Source organism: Ornithodoros turicata, chromosome 1 (assembly GCF_037126465.1).
Source record: "Ornithodoros turicata isolate Travis chromosome 1, ASM3712646v1, whole genome shotgun sequence".
Lineage (NCBI taxonomy): Eukaryota > Metazoa > Arthropoda > Arachnida > Ixodida > Argasidae > Ornithodoros > Ornithodoros turicata.
In genome coordinates, this window is record NC_088201.1 from 149,536,593 (window position 1) to 149,554,932 (window position 18,340).

The 18,340-nt window shown below is 46.4% G+C and overlaps 1 protein-coding gene and 3 long non-coding RNA genes across 4 annotated transcripts; 1 reads left to right on the forward strand and 3 right to left on the reverse strand.

Moving 5' to 3' along the window:
• Positions 1-992: 992 nt before the first annotated feature.
• LOC135370968 (uncharacterized) lies at positions 993-3,085 on the reverse strand. The gene is made up of 3 exons (XR_010415481.1): positions 2,930-3,085; positions 2,270-2,478; positions 993-1,178 (listed from the first exon to the last, which is right to left on the reverse strand). It is a non-coding gene; the product is annotated as an uncharacterized LOC135370968 (long non-coding RNA).
• Positions 3,086-3,228: 143 nt separating this feature from the next.
• On the reverse strand, positions 3,229-10,353 carry LOC135370974 (uncharacterized). Its single transcript, XR_010415482.1, has 5 exons — positions 10,202-10,353; positions 9,972-10,136; positions 8,833-8,953; positions 6,597-6,683; positions 3,229-3,278 (listed from the first exon to the last, which is right to left on the reverse strand). It is a non-coding gene; the product is annotated as an uncharacterized LOC135370974 (long non-coding RNA).
• A 2,852-nt stretch (positions 10,354-13,205) lies between these two features.
• On the forward strand, positions 13,206-15,510 carry LOC135370954 (uncharacterized). Its single transcript, XM_064604901.1, has 7 exons — positions 13,206-13,577; positions 13,640-13,765; positions 13,828-13,987; positions 14,065-14,228; positions 14,312-14,520; positions 14,605-14,941; positions 14,995-15,510. Exons 1-5 carry the CDS (start codon positions 13,378-13,380, stop codon positions 14,472-14,474), a joined length of 813 nt encoding a protein of 270 aa, XP_064460971.1. The 5' UTR covers positions 13,206-13,377; the 3' UTR covers positions 14,475-14,520; positions 14,605-14,941; positions 14,995-15,510.
• Positions 15,511-15,603: 93 nt separating this feature from the next.
• LOC135370963 (uncharacterized) lies at positions 15,604-16,667 on the reverse strand. Its single transcript, XR_010415479.1, has 3 exons — positions 16,057-16,667; positions 15,819-15,911; positions 15,604-15,668 (listed from the first exon to the last, which is right to left on the reverse strand). It is a non-coding gene; the product is annotated as an uncharacterized LOC135370963 (long non-coding RNA).
• Positions 16,668-18,340: the final 1,673 nt, after the last annotated feature.

Consider the following 18,340-nt stretch of genomic DNA (forward strand, 5'->3'; position numbering starts at 1 on the left):
CCAAATCCAAATCCTGCCCGTACTTTTTTGCGCAAATCAAATCGCAAATCAAATCCGCCAGCCCTACGGTGGATTTAAATCCGGATTTAAATCAAATCCATGGATTCAAATCCGCAACACTGGCTGCCATGGCCATCGACACCCCAGACCTGCCGGCAGACCTATGAGACCAAAGATGATCCGACCTAACCAGAGGCCCCGTTGTGAATCGACGCCCATGACAGCAGCCCCCGTGATGGCTCAGCTCCCGCCCTCGGACCACCGACCTTACAGCGAGCAGCACAGCGTCCCCATCGCCTCATCACCCCATCGTCCATATCATAGCCGAACATCGTTCCTAGCCCTGGGCCTTGTCGTCCACGTCGCCATCATGATTTCACCCCGTTAGCACCCATGCCATCGACACCATCTTCCACCACTGTCTCTTGACCATTGTTCATCTCCGTCGTCACGTCACCATTCATTGTGCCCGGGAGTTCACGACTTCGGAGGGGGGGGGGGGGGTGGAGTGTAATGACGACGATGACAAGGGGCATGTCACGCGCATTGTCATTCTCTAACTAAACTATTGCCATCTTGAAGCTCTGCTATTCGTAACATTTTGGTAGGGAGTGACTTTTTTGGGGTTAAATGCCTTTCTCAGATTCGGGACGGAAAAATCGGGCGATAATTGTGCATTCGGGTATTTTTGTTTCTCCTCTTGTTCATTAAGTCATTCCCCCTATTTTTTTTTTTTTTATGTGTGGGTAGGTGACTTAGCACCACTAGTCCCCAAAGGCACAGACGTATAGAAGGCATAGCGAACGTAAGTGACCCATTCTTACATGTGTAGCATGTGGCGTCCTTTGTTTGTCTTCAGTGGAAATGTCACTTGAGGATTTCATAGTTAATGGAATTCAGGAAGAAATCGGGTTTAACACAAGCTGGTTGGAGGTCACTTCGGGGGGAATAAGCAGGAGGAACTGAGTTCAACCCAAAAAAAATCACTTCCTAGTTATATGTTGTAAGCCATACTTACTACATATCACGTTGCAGCACTCAATTGAACTGAACTTCATTTTGCCGCCTGCCCCTGCCCAGTTGAATTTCTGTGCCACCTCATCTGCAATTATTTTGTAGAGGGTGCGTCTGGCTCTGTCTCCACTGCTTGTGCCCCCAATTTTTATCATCTGTCGCTGCTGCAGAAGAGCGTGTTAAGTATAAGATTGGCTGTACAGTGGATATCGTGCAATGGACATTTACGTAGGCTTATTGATGTGCATGAGTAAGCATAGCATCATCGAGTGTTGTAGGCTGAAACTGTGTTGTGCAGTGAAATAAAAGCTGCCGACAATTAATGAAAGGCTTCACTTGGAACGTGGTACATTATAGATGTGTAAAGTAAAGGCTCTTCAAACACAGGCTCTAATGAAAAAATATAAATACACTGATCATCTGCAGTTTTGCACTGAGATACTGTGTCACCCATAATCATATACCCTGGGATGCTCTAACACTCAGCAAGTGATACCACTGTATAAAAACACACTCGCACCAAAAGCAGCCAATATGTCTTGATATTTATCTGAAGTTGGTTCATTTTCTTTTTTCTTTCATTTACTGCCAGACCTCCAACAGCTTTTGCTCTTTTTCATTTAAAAAGTTTGTCACATTTCGCTGAGCAGGAATCTTAGAAAGCTCCAAATATCTAGCCGTTGTCAATGCGATGTCTAGTATTTTGTCATTCGTACTGCTGCACAAATGTTTTTTCAAATATTGTAGCGAATACTGCTGCGCTCAATTTGAATCAAGCTGAATGCCCCCTTCCAAACCAAATATATCCGGATATTTCCAAAGCTAAAACAGCTACAAAGCTTACAATACAGCTATGCTGTCGCTCCGTGTGTAAGCCAGAAAGCGCCGCACAACAGAGAGAAAAGTACAGCAGCTTCTGCTTGATGCGTTCGTATGAACGCTGGCAGGATCTGAGCGCTCAATGAATGAACACAAAGCATTCCGAAATGGCTTGAATGTGATAGTGTTCGTAAACACTGGCAAATACAAGAGCTACCCTTGTACATCGACTGAACTAACCTGCAGCAGCTCGTGTGACCACTGTGTCTCTTCATTAATACTGTTCGGTTTCATGACTATTCGCTTCGTATATGAAGAGAAGGTTCAGATATTAACTAAAGCTGTCACTATTCACTTCGGTCTAAAAAGCACTGTTTGTACACTGTTTGTTATGTTCTTCATGTCATACGTTTAAACATGATATGATAGAACATACCAGCTGTTCCTTTTTCTTGTGAGAGTGCTGCAGTCCCTCATCAAACTTTATGAAACTTTCAACACCAACAAATGGACGTGTAATGATGTCTGACTCTTCCGTCTCTTTGGGTTCTTGCAAATATGATAACATTATGTCCAGCTGGTCGGAGTGCTCTAGAAGCCGCAATGACATGATGTGGAGGCTGTGCAGCACTTTCTTCTCCAACTCTACAAAATTAAAAGCATGTGTGCAAAAACAGTCAGATGGACACTTCAATAGATCAGCAGAGCAATTTCTGCAGATTAACTGCTGTCTACAATCAAGCAAACAATGAAAACCAGCTGCAAAACAAAAGGCTCGATATTATTGTTGCCAGCAAGCCTTGCAAATTTCTTTTGAAGAAGCATATGGCCTAAAATACTGTAGAACATGAAGCAGGGGCAGATTCAGACCCATGGTTTCAGGGGGGGGGGAAAGGTGCATAGTAGAGAAATCCAATGTATAAACTGACATTTTTTGTTTTCTTTTTTTTAGGGGGGGGGGGGCAGATCCATCACTTGTATGAAGGAGAGCAGGATTCACACCTGCATGTCTTTTCATCCCCATTTCCTTTACATTGTTGTCATGCATTCTCCTGGTATTGTCATAGTTCCATATGCACTTGCAGAAGTTACTGACCTGGGGTGTTGGTTGATGGCTGTGCAAATGAAGTGGTGCAAGTCCCAGGAGGCCTTGACTCTGTGCACTTAAGAAATGCGGAGGATTTTTTTCCTGAAAGCAATTGTGGTGGCTGCAACAGCAATGCACTTGGAGCGTGAAACTCTGACATACAGCTGCACGCTGATTAATTGTGCATGCTGATTGTGCGAGGCTTGGTTCATATTACTAACAGACACATGCAAAACAGTGTTTGGGTGAACAGTGATCACAGCTATCCAGAAATGCAAATATGTTCTCAAGGACACATACCAGAAAAGTTGTGTTCTTCCAGGCGCGCAGATTTCCGAAGCTCCAGGTGATTCATCACCTACATTAGAATGAAACCGAGGATGTCACAACGCATTGATCAACGCTCGAGCAAACACATCCAATGCTGAACTCAGGGTGTCAAACTTTAACTGAACCGCTATATTTGCCCGAATACAGTAAAATCTCGATGATACGATCCCGGTTGATACGAATTTTCGGATGATAGGAATTTTTCCCAAGTCCCGGCCGGACGCCAATTCTTTACGTGTATTTATCGTTCGGATAATCCGAACGTACTTTCCGACCTGGTCGGATGATACGAACAAAAGCTGAAAAGCAACAATGGAGCAGGCGAGGGAGGTCGTTCCTCCCTGACGTCACGTGACACGCACGTGAAACCCCTTCCTCCTACTTTTGGTGCTGTCCGAGTCTCCCGAGTTTGGACGGAGCCTCCTGAACTCAATCTCCTGCTTGCATGGTTGTGCGAAACTAACAATGGTGGGGTTCCGCGACTGTGAACTCTCTTGTTAGTTGGGGGAAAAGCCCAGAAGAACGGAGCATAAATTTGGAACCGGGAATGTGGTACGCCCAGTTGCAGAGCAATCACGCAAACTGAAAGCAGTGCCAGGCTATGTCTCGCAAACGCAAAGCGCTATCATTCAAGGAGAAGCTTGAAGTTCTGAGCAAAGTTGACCAGGACCCAAAGAGCGAAGCGAACCGATCTTGCAAAAGAGCTCGGACTAGCACCATCGACGCTGAGCACGATCGTCGGTCAGCGAGAGCAGATTCTGAAGAACGTGCAACGCTTCGGTGCGAATGTCAAGCAAGCGAAGACGGCGCAGCACGTGAACTTGGAAGAAATCCTTCTGACATGGTTTAAGGAGGTGACGGCGGCCGGCATCAACGTCGACGGCAAAGTGGTGCGAGAGAAAGCGGATGACATTGCTCTATCTCTGGGAATTGACAACTTCCAAGCGTCAGGTGGGTGGCTCCACCGTTTCAAGGCGAGACATAATTTAGTGTACAAGACTGTCTGCGGCGAAGGGAAGAAAGTCGACGAGTCCGTTGTGAATGAATGGAAAACAGCAACACTGCCATCACTCATCGCAGGCTATGAGCCGCACGACATCTTCAATACGGATGAGGCTGGCCTCTTCTTCAACGTGCAGCCAGAGAAGAGCTTATGTTTCAAGGGGCAGAATTGCCAAGGTGGTGAAAAAAGCAAGAACAGAATTACTGTTCTCTTCTGCTGCAACGCAGATGGCTCGGAAAAATTCAAACTGACGGTCGTCGGGAAGTTTCAAAAGCCAAGGTGTTTCAAAAACGCAGGCCCATTGCCGTGCGTGTACAAGGCTAACAAGCGAGCCTGGATGACGACGACCATTTTTCAAGAGTTTTTGGTTTATCTTGACCACAAAATGTCAAGCAAGAACAGAAAAATTGTCCTAATTCTTGATCAGTGTTCTGCCCATCCTAAAGATGTACAGCTTCGGAACGTAAAGCTGGTGTTTTTGCCAGCAAACGCAACCAGCCATTTGCAGCCGCTGGATGCAGGGATTATCAGAAATGTGAAGCACCATTTCAAAGGCCTTCTAGTGCGACGTCTCCTAGCGAAGATTGAACGCAACGAAGCAAACCTCCAGGTGAGCCTGCTGGACGCCTTGCACTTCATTGCTGTTTCGTGGGACCGGGTGACGGAATCAACAATCCAGAACTGTTTCCGAAAGTGCGGTATTCCCAGCTCACATGTTGAAACATGTGCGGAGCTGGACCAAGAAAACATATCTATCGAAAATTGGGAGCAACTTCGGGTGGAATGCTCCGCATTTGATTTTGTGACTGCCGATGATGACGTTGCGACGTGCAATCTGTGAATGAGATAATCGAGGACTCTGCTGCAGGAGGGCAGTTATCTGCTTCCAGTAATAGTGAAAGTGAAAATGCTGTGGGAGATGATGAGAAGCCGCCAGCGACTGCCGACGTGTTGCACGCTCTCGAAGTTTCTGAGGCGTGCGACAAGTACGGAATGCGTCAGTGAGAACACTTGCACGCGGTTCTACGCGTTTCAGCGAAGTTTACTGCACGATCTCGAAGCACCCATGACGCAGCGGCAGATAACGAACTTTTTTCATCGTACGATACAAGAATAAAGCAGTACTGTCTATTTTTGCACATTGCCTTTCTCAGTTTCGGATGATACGAATTTCGGTTGATACGAATGTTTTCCGCGGCCCCGAGAGATTCGTATCATCGAGATTCTACTGTAGAACACTATTTGCCTGCCACATTGGATGTGAAGTACTAATGAAAAGTACTCTTCTGAACAGATTTGGTAAACGGTTCACATTCTTTTTCCCTTTTTGGACAAGGATAATTTAAAGGTGTGAAAGAGGACACCCTATTCCAGGGCGACAACTAAGGAATGTGCTCCAAGCATTACTCAAATTTCAATGTACACACAAGTGGGCTACACGACACTTGCTATCGTTTTGGTGATGCAATTTGTGTCATTGTTAGGGTGGTGTCCCAGCTGGGGATCATGTTTCCTGTGGCAATCTTAGCACCACAGAGTAGGCACTATGTAGTAATAAAAGATGTCCTGACTGATTTGACAGCAGATCAGGACCACACTGACCTCTTCGATTTTCATTCATTTTTTTAAAGATATTTTGAAGCTCACTATACATGATGATACGCAGCAGGAAAACGAATAAGAACATTACCAAATAATTATGGTATAACTTTTTCTGCAGTGTGCTGAACCGTTATGAACCCGAATAAACTGTTCAAACAGCTATTCTACGCTCCAGAACCAGATGTAAAATCCCTAAGCCCGGACCGAACCCCGAAATTTTTTGTCCGACACTGGCTGAGCCACTGAAAAGCAATTGCCGTCACTGCTGAGTTTTCCAGACTCATTGCTGCAGTCCAATTCACGGAGGTTTGACTGGCTAGTTGGCAACTCAGCAAATATCCTTAATTGATGTTTTGCTTAGTAATTAATCAGTTTCAATTTACAAATTTCTCACACGGAGTCACGGAGCAGCACACCCTTTCGTTCCCCTATCTCCGCTCACTGACTCATAGGTAAGGGTTCGTTTGCGCTTTCCTGGTCTTTCATCACTCCAGTGCCAACCATGAACATGTAATTGTAGCCTGACAGCTAATTGAAACAGTGCCTGGTTGTGCTACTACAGGCAAGAAATTTGAAGACAGAAACAAATTAATTACTCAAAAATACTTTTAGCACCCATGCAGGGTTTTTCATGCAATACCTTTCACTAAAGGTTGAGATTCAAATTCCACACGTGCTATGAGCATCAATTATGTCCAAACAACGTGCAAAAAGGTAGTGGACACGTTATATTTAACTTACAGTTTGTACTCTGTCTGCCTTCTCTACTTGAACCTCCCAAATGAAATAGGCTTGGCTAGGAGCTTGAACGTTGCACATCCTTTGTGTCTGGTGGAAACAAACAAAAGCTTGCAACACAAACTAAAAATTTAAACTACTGCGTAGAATTCAGTTCTTCTAATGGGACTGTCATGAAACAGGTGAGTATCAGAGACATTCCAAAAATCAGAAGAGCCAAAATCATAACTCCCGTCTTATGATGGGGGACAAGGGCTGGCTAGTGGATGTGTGAAAATTCAACACATTTTGTGCATTGTAGCTATCACCTACAAGGACAGTACTACAAGCTGTGAAGCACATTGTCTACAGTTTCAGGCATGGCACAAGTAACAATTATGGGAATGACTCAACAACATGTTGGGTCATCCAGCTATCGTCCAATTCCTTAAAATGACTTCATTTGAATAATTTATGCATTGGATTCAACTACTTTCTTTGTGCATTTCAACTCAAAGTAGTGAACAGAATGCATATGTGTACCATCTTTGTGTTCCAAACAGCAAAATGGTAACCATATTGAGAAAGCAAGCACCAATGTCAAAATAAGGTGACACAGAAGGGTTAAACAGAAAGGACAAGTACTTCAATCAGACATTACTCTAACAGGGACACGCTAGCTCAGAGAAGTTGGCTCTGCCTCCTGGATGAGGGCCAATAGGAGACCAGAGAGGATGGAAACTTTCCAAGCCTTTGTTCTCGCCTCTAAGAGGTGGTGCAGCGTCAGGTCTTGGTAGTGATACGTGTGGTCGGCTTTTTTGCGACGCCTCGACCACCTAGACTGCCGTTTAGTACTGACAATTATGCCTTTCGGGTGTTACTTTAACACGCCATATGTGCAGGATGGGCGAATGATTGAAATGAAAAAGAAAAGACAGTGTACGAAATTAGAGACGACAATGACGTGTCCCGGGTCACCTGTTAGGTGTTCCTGGCACCTGTGTGAGTTTCGTTTTCATTTCTCTACGACGGCCGACTGACTTGGCACTAGTTTTTTTTTTGGGGGGCCCCTCCCAGCCACATTGGAGAATTAAACAGCTCGTGATCAAGTTGAAGTTGTTCCTTTCTACTCATCACGCTGAACTGAACCATTTCAAATAAATGTCCTGTATGTGTGTGTTTTGTTTTTTGTGAGAGGTTACTGAGTGTGTGTCTCTTTTCGCTATTTATTTGCACTAAGTGCACAAAAGGTACCCCTTGGCTTCGCTATCGTTGTCTCCACAATAACAGATGCAGTGCTAGATGAAGCGAGCATTATGCTGGAAGGGAATAAGCGTCACATGTGCACTTTGCATTCAGTGTGCTCACATGTTGTGTAACGCCCTCGAAGATGCAGAGCGGAACCTTATAGTACTGGAGCATTTTGCCAAATGAAATTTCGCTGCGTATTTTTTTGATATAATCAGGAATGACAACAGTGTGCTAAGGCAGTGCTCACCCGTAAGAGAGGGGCAAAATGTCTAACTAGTTTAAACCTCGTACGGAGGCCTCGGTGGGTCAGTCGGTAGCATGTTCGCCTTCTGATCCCGGGATCGCGGGTTCGAACCCAGCCGAGGACGCCAGCAACTTGGTGGCGGGGTACAAGTTGCTTAGCTTTGGTGAGCTTTCTTCGCACGTTAAAGAACCCTCAGGTGGGCAAAAGCAATTCACAGACCGACCGCTGTGGCGTCGCTCATGATCTCAGTTGTCTCGCGACGCAAACCCCCAGTTATTATTATTATTATTCAAACCTCGTACAGACGCATTTCAGCAGTTAGTGTAAATAAATGGCGAAAAAATGCACACACTCAGTAACCACACACAAAAGACAAGACACACAGGACAATTATTTGAAATGGTTCAGCTCAGTGTGAGGAGTAGAACAAGCAGCGCTTTTGTTTTTCCCATCACAAAGCTATCTTTTCTTTTTAATCATTCACCCGTACTGCACGTACAGTGTGTTAAATTAACACCTGAAAGCGCTATCATCAAAACTAAACAGTATTGGTTCACTGTTGCCGTGTCATAGAAATTTAAGTCACACCGGTCAGCCTCAAGGTCCAGGCACCACAAAAAGACCACCACGTCTTTTCACAAGCACAAATCTAGTCAAGCTGACAGAATGACAGTGAGGGCTGGTGAAGGACCAGTAAAACATTCCATTCAAACCCGATATCTGTAATATTCACAGGCCTCTGCAACCATAAGAAATGACTCTTACGTTTTTGTTTACGAAGAGGACGAGGAGGGGTTGCCAGGTAGTGAGTACTCCTCATCTGAAAGTTCAGGAAGATGCTTCCTCCTTTGGGTGTGCCTTTCGCTGGCTGCATGGCCTTCATTGCCTGGTCCATATTAGTAAATCGAAAAAGCCAAATCAAGCTTCGAAAAAGATCATGAGACCACAGGAAGGCATCTTTGTTCCTCCTTTGTTACTTGCTTTAATTGCCACTATGAAAATCAATTGCCGGAATGGCACAAAAAGAACCCCGGAAGCTTATCCAGCACAGTACAAATGAGTTAGCAAGAAAAGAACGAAAGAGTGCGTTCTTTTCGGCAAAAAAAGTGCTGCACCTAAATCCCCGGTTTTCTGGGTTGGGAAGACCGCGAAAACCGGCTTAGTGAAAGGCGCAAAGGGACTAAACCCTTGAAAAGAATGCAATTGTGCGCCGGGGGGAGGGGAGGAACTGTCGTCTGCTACGAAGCAGGGCTGTAGCCGCGTAGTTTTGAGTTTTCGTAGAGTGTGGAGTTTTGTTCGTACGCGCAGTCCCACATTTTTCTGGTTCTTGTGACGGTAATGGCGTGTAACGCGAGTCTGGCGGCCTTTATGGAGCTAGTTGATTCGGACTCAGAAGACGAGTGTTATGCATCGTGCTTGGTTTGTGCTACAATCCAAGTTCTCGAGAGGCATGAACGCTGTCGAATTCCTCTGCATTATGAAACTGCCGTGCCGAGGTACATGGAATTCGAGTACAAACGTTTGTTCCGACTGTCTTCACGACTTGCCGACATGTACAAGGCGTCCGAGTTGTACCCGTCGAGCAGGGGCCAGATTTCGAAGACCGACGTCGCAGCCATTTCACGGTGTCGTCTGCTTCCACACTTCTTCACCCACGTATGGGAAGGTGCAGAGGTTTTTGAGTTCAACGTGAAACTGGGGCAGAGGGAACTACGAAAAGAACGCGGGCGGGGCAAGAGTGCGCAGAGGAGGGGACGAAAAGAATGAAAAGGTGCTGCACCCTCCTAACCGGTTTACTGGGTGCAAGGAGGTGCAAGCGAAAAGAACGCACCTAGTAAGAGCTAAAGAAACAGAGAACGGGACGGACAGGGAGCAGACAGCCGTAGCGCAGTACGAATGCTTACATGTTGGTTGGCTGCGGCGGGGAGGTGTGACAGGCGGAGGGCTATCATCGTCGGACGGCAACCTTCTGACTCTGCGTCTTTTTCCCCTTCCGTACTCCAGCTCACCGTTGAGGTCAGAGGTGTTTGTGGCAATGGGGAGCATTTTTCGTGCCTCCTCACAGCTTTCTGTTGAACAAAACAAACAGCCATTAGAATTCACACAACAGTAACATACACTGTCAAGAGCATACCATATGCTTCCATTTCCTGACACCCAAGAAATCGCCAGTGCATTCCAGGAGGCTTGTTTTTCCTTACATAGAATCCCACCTTTTTCTCCTCCTTCTCTGGCGGCCAAAAACATACTGTACCAACCACCCATGGATGGCACGACTGGTTGTCCTCATTGACTCATTGGGGAATCTTACAATTTTGTATCTTGTGGAGGCTGCCAGAAACAACAATCAAGTTAAAACAGTGGAGTGTATGCTATGCCAATCCTATATAATCAAGGAATGCATAATGAAGTGACTGTAATGGCTAACAGCAAGTGCAGGCTTTGCAATAGGAAATGAGGACGGTAAGTCGTGCTGCCGATTCTCAAAGGACCAATAGAAACGTGGCTGGTTAAGGAACTTCAGGGATAATGAACATGATGTCCATGCACAAATAGGGACAAAGTTGTGCTCTGAAAGCTGCAGAATAGTGTAATATATTGCTGGTGTGGACAACAAGATGTTCATTCTCAAAGAGGCAGAGGCTGGCCACAGGAAGACCATCACAGATCAGCTTCACAGTGTGCTGTTTCGACGTCAGTGAAGTCTCACATGAGCAAGCAGAGAAATAAGCGGCTAACAAATAAATACGCAACAAAGGTTGTGTGCAACTTGCAAGTTCCTGTTGATTTTGTGCTTGTTGAAGTATAGGCTGCTGCTAATACACCATGAAAGTAGGTCAGTATTTCGCGCAGTCCCTCAGCTTTTCCCTTGTGCACGTAGAATGGTCTCATTGGATCGCTCTCAAATAAGGTACCACAAAAACTGCATGTGAGGACTACATTGCTTCATTTTTTTCACCATAGCGTTGTGGCCTGCATGTGAATGCCCCCTTATTGCTCCTTTCTGAGTGGACAGACGCTTCATCACATGCTATCTCCAACGTTTTCTTTCTGTCGTGCAAAGAGACATACTGTCATAGCGTATAGTACAGTGAAAGAATATACAACCAGACTAAGGTATGTGAGGATATTTTGGAACGAAACTTTCTTCCTATAATACACGGAAGCTCTGTAGAAGCACTGCAGGCTATCGCTGTGATCCTCACAAAACTTCCACCAAACAAAAGGCACGTACTGTCCCTTGAATTGTTCTGAAGGCGCCACAAGGTGCCTATAAAGGGGGCCGATACACCCTGATGGCACTTCTGAGCCATTCCTGATTTCAAGAGAAAGACTGATGTCACTTGTACGAGGAGCAGTAACAGGAGGAATACACCGCCGTTCTAAAATTCGATTATGCAGCTGCTCCAGAGGCCTTTCGGGTTTCCGCAAACACCTTTTCAAGACCTGCATGAAGCTCTCGAAAGGGAAGGCACTCCAGCTGTCAAGAGGACCATGGTTTCGGACGGCGCAGACCAAGTGCTTCCTTTGAATCACATTGACAGGAGCTTTTTTTGCACGCCGAGACATACAAGGTGCATATACTCTAAGGGTAGCTGTTGCACAATATCAATGGGTAGCTCCTACAGTTTTGAAGTGCCTTGGTGATGGTCCTCCCGCTCAAGAGCTCGAAAAATCACATCTGTCCGCAATGGTGCATTCATTTCTGGGAAACATACTCTGTCTCCAATATATTACTACACTTAATTAATACACTTCGTACAGCTATTATAGCCCGAGTGTCCTTTCACTGCAAGCACGTAAGCTTTGGCGGGAGCATTGCACACGAATGCAGCTACTTTAACATTCACTCTCTTGCCTCGAATTTCCAAGCCTTCCCTGTAAAGTTCGCACAGCTCTGCAACAGATGTACTGAGAAATGTATGTGCACATAAAGCTTTTGAAGTCCCATGGTACACCCCAGCAGGGAATGGTTCTAAACCTCTGCCACAGTTGACCACCTTGCATAAAATCGGCCAAAACTGGTGTTTTGTGCTTTTTATGATCGGAAGGCCCTCAATGTTCACATTCAACAGAATTTCATCTGGAAGACGTTTTGATGTGGAAAGTGTATACTGAAGACCGGCCTTTAGCCCAAAATGACAATATGTTCCCTTGGACATTTCTACTATGTTGTTGTGCCGTGGAGTGTTAAGCAAGGATCGTGCACAACTCGGAATGTCTACAAAACAATCGTGTGACTCCATGAGCTTTAATATCGCTGTGACATGGTTCTGATGAACGCCTGTAAGAGCCCAAGCCCTCAACTTAGCTATTACAGATTCCACTTCGGAAGTACCGGAAGCTCTGACTGACACATTATTTACAACAGCTGGCAAATGCGACAAGTCAACGTCGCCTGATGCACTGTGCTGTAGGAAAAGCGACTGCGAGGTTCAGCTACCAGAAGACGTTTTAACATTCAGCTGCGAAGCTCCGGTTTCATGAACGTCACCCGACGCGAGCCCAACTGATTCAGTAGCTCCTGACACATTCTGAGGAAGCGGTATATCAGGAATATCAGATATCAGCTGAAAGCTACGTTCCACGTTTGCCTGCACACGCCGACAAAACGTCCGTCTGGGGAGCTATTCTCGATGAAGTAATGCGTGCATTACTTCGCTTGCAAGCTATCATTGGTCGCCGAGCGAAGAAGGCGTGAAGATACCCCACGCGCACGCAACCAATGCTAAAACAATTAAGCATGCAGTTGCATTGTTGCACTAGGCGACCGCCTCACGAGACCGCCCTTGCATTCCGTCGCCGGAAACGGAAGAGCACAATGCGAAGGAAAGATTTGTGGAAATACGTAAGAGTGTAGCAATATGCAACTTAGTTGCGACGAGAGAATTTGCTCGGACTTGTAAGAGCTAAAGAGAAAATATGTGAATGTGAGCGCATTGCATTGCGAAGTTGCTGACAGTATGGTGGCGCTCGCGCATGAAATTTTGCTGCAATTTTGAACAAACCGAGTGGCGCGAAGAGCGCCAACAAAATTTGTGCAAGTGTAATGGCCGTTGGAGCGATTGCTAGCTCTTGCCTTGTGAACATCGTCGCAGTTTTCACAAATTTTTTTAGGACATTCCTCTATAAAGGCTAGTTCCCACTACCGGGCTTGCGTCCGTACAACGGAGAACGGCCGACGGAATCTCCGAGAATTACAGGAGAGTGTCCACACTTGCGGGCGCCGTTTCTCGTGACGTATCGAAGAGAACGAGACCCGCGATACTCCAACTGCGCGACGGCGTCTCTCCTGTTTGTTTCGTAAACATGGACGACAACGATGTGCTCGCTACAATTGAGGTGCTTTTGTTAACGGTGTCTCTCATCTTGAGGAAAAGGCGATCGCAAACGAATCAGAGTTCGCGACGCTACTGGGTACGACCCGTCTTACGCTATCGCGATGTGGAAGGACAGGCGTCAGGGTTGTTGCCGAGACTTCGCTCAAGAGACGTGTCTTGGTTCAGGGAGTAAGTAACAAACTAACGTTGTAGCTATGAAACGCCAACTGCATATAGCATTTTTACTTCAGTTTCATTCGAATGCCGCCACGGACATTCGATACTCTTCTTGGGCTGGTGCAAACGACAATCACGAGGGCCGACACATCGTTTCGAAAAGCTATCCCCGCGAGTGACCGCTTGGCGCTGACACTTAGGTTTGTACAAGGTTACAAATGATAATTATGCGTAATTCCTCATATGGCACATTAATCCTCAGGTTCCTAGCGGAAGGCAGTTCCGTGCGAGGCACGTCCTTCAACTTTTTGGTAGGCAGATCCACCGCCAGCAAAATCATCTCCGACACATGCGAGGCCATATGGGAGTGCTTAGCACAACAGTATCTGTGGTTGCCGTCTACGTCCGAGGAGTGGAAAGAGGTAATCTGCACAGTCATAAAGCTTAGTTGTGGCTGGATGGTATATATATTTCCCGTGTGTTGTGGTGGTTGTTTCAGATTGCTAGAGATATGGAGGCGAAATGGAATTTCCCAAACTGCCTCGGCAGCATTGATGGGAAACACGTGACGATCCAGTGCCCCCCTAAATCAGGCTCCACTTATTTCAACTACAAGAAAAGTTTCAGCATTGTGTTACTTGCTGTTTGTGATGGTGGCTATAGGTGAGTCCCCATCCTGAGTTTCTGTTTTTGTATCTAGCACAACATTGTCAGATTTGAAAAGCTGCATACATTTTTCCTTTCAGATTCACATATGTTGACATAGGCCACATGGGAAGTGAAAGTGATGGCGGTATATTTGCAAGGTCGCAACTGAAGGAAATTTTGGAGAACAGCACACATGGCATTCCATCTGCACGGCCAGTTGGTTCTGCTGGCACCATGTCATACTTCATCGTGGGAGACTAGGCATTTCCCTTGAAGCCATACATGATGCGTCCATATCCAAAAAGAGGTGCAGAGTTGAAAATTCCTTCCCTTATATTCAACAGTTTTAAACATTTGAACATGCATTGATTCCCATCATTTTTGCATGCAGGAATGCTGCAGTACCGCCATAAGGCCTTCAATTACCGCCTAAGTCGTGCACGTCGTTTAATCGAAAATTCTTTTGGTATCTTAGCAGCACGCTGGCGTATTCTCAGGCGTCCATTCCAGGCCTCAGTGAAAAATGCAAACAGAATCGTACAAGCATGTGTTGCGTTGCATAACTTTTTGCTGAAAGAATCGCCAATATCTGCTGCTGCATACAACCCGCCAGGGTACACGGACATGGAGGACCTTGAAGGAAATGTCATCGAAGGAGCTTGGCGAGCAGAAGCTGGGTCACTCCCAAGAATGGAAGACAGAATGGGTGTCGGATGTAACCCAACAAGGTAGGCACGAAACACAGCTGAGAAATTGTACTATCTCTACACTATCTTAATAGGACGGCAGCAGCAATGCGAGAACAGCTCGCAAACTACTTCACTACAGATGGCAGAGTACCGTGGCAAGACAAGTACATCTTGAGGGCATAGGGGATACTGAGTAATATCACCAGTATTAATGTCTTTATTCACGTACATTTGTTGAGTACAACGACATTTCCGCTTCATAGAATGCTGTGTCTATTTTGTGCAGCACGTCAGTTCGCAGATGCCGAGGCAGCTCCTTCAGCCTCCAACCAATGGCTATCCCGTGGCTCATGCAAATGTCGTCCCCTTTCTGGTGCAGACTATCCAACTTCGTTGCACAGACATCCAGCGTCTTCTGAATTGTGTCATCCATATCCATGTCACCAGTAGCCTTCTCTTTCCTGACAAGTGTTTCACATCTCGTGGAGTACACGACACCACTTTCTCTGCATCACATCATTCTCAGTGTGTTACCTTTGTGCATGTGCAGCTGCAGCAGTTCTTCTTCGCTTTTGTCCGCTTGCTGATACGGACTGACCACTGGCGTGCATCCCCTGATTGCAGTGCTCCTTGTGTGCATGACTAGAACTGAATATTATGCTAAAATATAAAAAGCTTTCAAGAAAACCATCGATGTCTTTGTTGTGTGTCAACTTACGGTTCATAATCATCAGCAGAGGTGCTGATGCTTGAACTCCCATTGTACCTGTGAAACACACATGGAAGACATCACAGATTTCATTTCGTGAACACATATATACATGTAGTAAACTAAAAGTTTGTCGTCTTATCGCTTGAACACGGCATGGCAAAGGGAAACCATAGCAAGTGCTGATAAAAAAGCAACACAGCTTACATCGACTCTAGCAGGTCCCTAGCTGTTTCCTGTGCAGTTGCACTTGGAGGAGAAGGTGGCCGGGAAGGCTGGCTACAAGAAACCCCAGTATTTCTGCAAGTGAACATAATGATACCAAGGTATTAACAGTGCAGGAACAATAATGCAGACAATGTGTCTTGCTGACTCACATTACGCTGGCCAAGGCAGTGCTGTTTTATACGTAAATGTGCCTAACATTGCTAATAATAGTACATACCTGGGTGGCACCATTTCGGGGCGAACATTCGTAATATACCTGCGGCAAACGATAATTTCAGCAGAACAGATTTGTCTGAAAAATTGACTGTTTCCATGTACTTACGACCCCGATGGTAATGGCCCCAACATACTTGAAACAACCTCAAAATAAGGCCATTTCACTGCCGGCAGCGCAGCCGCCGCCATGCCACTACGGGATGCAGATGCTAGCTTGTTCCGTATCTTCACACAGTGATCCCGCGCGTTGCGCCACTTCTTTTCACATGTTGCTCCTGAAAAGAACGTATATCACATCGGAGTATCAAGTTTAATGGCTTGAGTCTCCAGCTGCTCCACGCGTTCCCCTGACATCACCGAATGTGAACAAAAACACGGAAACCACGACCTACCCGACATTCCGAATTCCTTGCCGATCATTTCCCACCTGGCTTCTTTCATCTGTGTATCCTTGAAGTTCGGCTCACTTTTGTCGTAGAGGTACCTGAAGTCTTTTATGCGTTCCAAAAGAAGCTCCATTTCGCGGTCCATAGCTACAGCAAGCGTGGAAAAACCACGTGCGCCGCGACAACATCAGACAACATGGAAACACGGTTTCGAGCGGAAGGGGAAACGCCGTCCTCCTCGCCTTTACTGTGATTGGTCAGTGACCTCCCGGCGGACAGTGTCAGTCGCGCAGGGACCGACTGCTTGCACGACGCCGGAAAGCGGCTGTCCGGTCGCACTCAAGTGCCGTTTCTGCCGTTGTGGGCGCCGTTCCGCACTCCCGCCCGGTAGTGGGAACGCACCTTAATTCACTCGTTTGACAAATACACAATAGTTCTGAATACACAAATCGCTGTGTGCGGGCATCGTCGCGCGCATGGAACATATGATGCAACCGCATCCTCGCGAGCTCGGGCCATCGACAGTGACCATCGAAGTGACCATGCATAGCCGCATAGCCAACGCCTTTTTTATTTCCCTTGAGAATCAGCGTTTGCCAAGTTCTTCGAGTGGGAGGACATCCGTCCCCCTCCCCCCTACACACACGCACCCTAATACCCCCCAAATCTGGAACAGACCCCCCTTAAATTTTGCGACATTTTACAATACTTCGTCAAAAGCGTGTAAAAGTACCCCCCCCCCCCCCCCCCGGAGGAACTAAATTCTGTGCAAACTACTGAGACCATCCCTTTGCTTGCACGACGTTACATCGGAGAAACGGCTCAATGGAGATGTTGTGTGGTGAAGCACATCGGACGTGCGCTGCTATGTGGTGAAGTACGAACCAACAACAACATACACCGGTGTTCATTACCACAAACAAATGCAGTGTACGCCACCGTTGAGTCGTGAAAACAGTTGCCGAACAAGATATAACGCCATAACCCAAAGTATGTATGCTATGTCGATCATACCGCCGTCCTTGATCAAAGTAATGCACCCCCTACGCTGCCTTACTTTTCTGCGTTAAAAGTGATGCCGTACGTCATTGCTTACGTCAAAATGACGTATGGCCTAACACGATGTTGGCTTGTGTCTGCCGGCTAGGGAAAATCTAGGGACATCTCCTCGATGTAATGTTGTAAAAGTCAAAGCGTAAGGTGTGGCGCCACTGTATCGCTTTGGAAATCTTCACATGCATGTCTACATAAAGGACTCTCTGCAAGTTTTTGCTGAAACTGTAAAGCTGGAAATAAAATGTTCTCATGAACGGCTTTCTCATGAACGTTTCTACGCAGCATTACGATTTCGATTGCGTTTTGCTCCCACATTTATTACATCTTGTACGTAGCGACACCTCGTTACGTTCTCTTACAACAGAGCATGCCACTGCAAAGAATGTACTTGGAAATGACTTCGCTAGGGACAAATGTCCCTAGAAATGGGCGGAGCGTTCGGGCGGAGCGTGTCGCGTGGACCCAACCCAAGAGCTCGTGACGTGCAAGTAATGCACGCATTAGTTTCATCGAGAATAGCTCCCCAGGATACTTTCGGCATGCTGAAGGTGTTTTGTGCGACGTGCCTGTTGGCTTCCTGGCAATCAGAAATGTGAGTATGCCTTACTTGTGTCAGACATCCCGTCAGAAGCACACAGTTCCAGTAGCAACACGGCAGCCTCTTACCGCCACCGACGAACTAATATCAAGCACTACGAAAATTCTGAGTGAAGAACTAGTACAAGCACTAGCGGAAACCGCGGGAATGCGCCGCAGCCGATAACAAATGATGAACAGATCAACCGCAAAATAAAGGCTCGTTTCACAACGGAACCGGAAATGCCGGGAAGTGACTGAATGGTA

Excerpts from the sequence above, each read along its gene's own strand:
- LOC135370954 (XM_064604901.1), top strand. The coding sequence starts at position 13,378 with ATGGACGACAACGATGTGCTCGCTACAATTGAGGTGCTTTTGTTAACG. Across the intron at positions 13,988-14,064 it reads CGTCCGAGGAGTGGAAAGAG|ATTGCTAGAGATATGGAGGC; the intron begins GTAATCTGCACA and ends TGGTTGTTTCAG. Across the intron at positions 14,229-14,311 it reads GTTTGTGATGGTGGCTATAG|ATTCACATATGTTGACATAG; the intron begins GTGAGTCCCCAT and ends TTTTCCTTTCAG.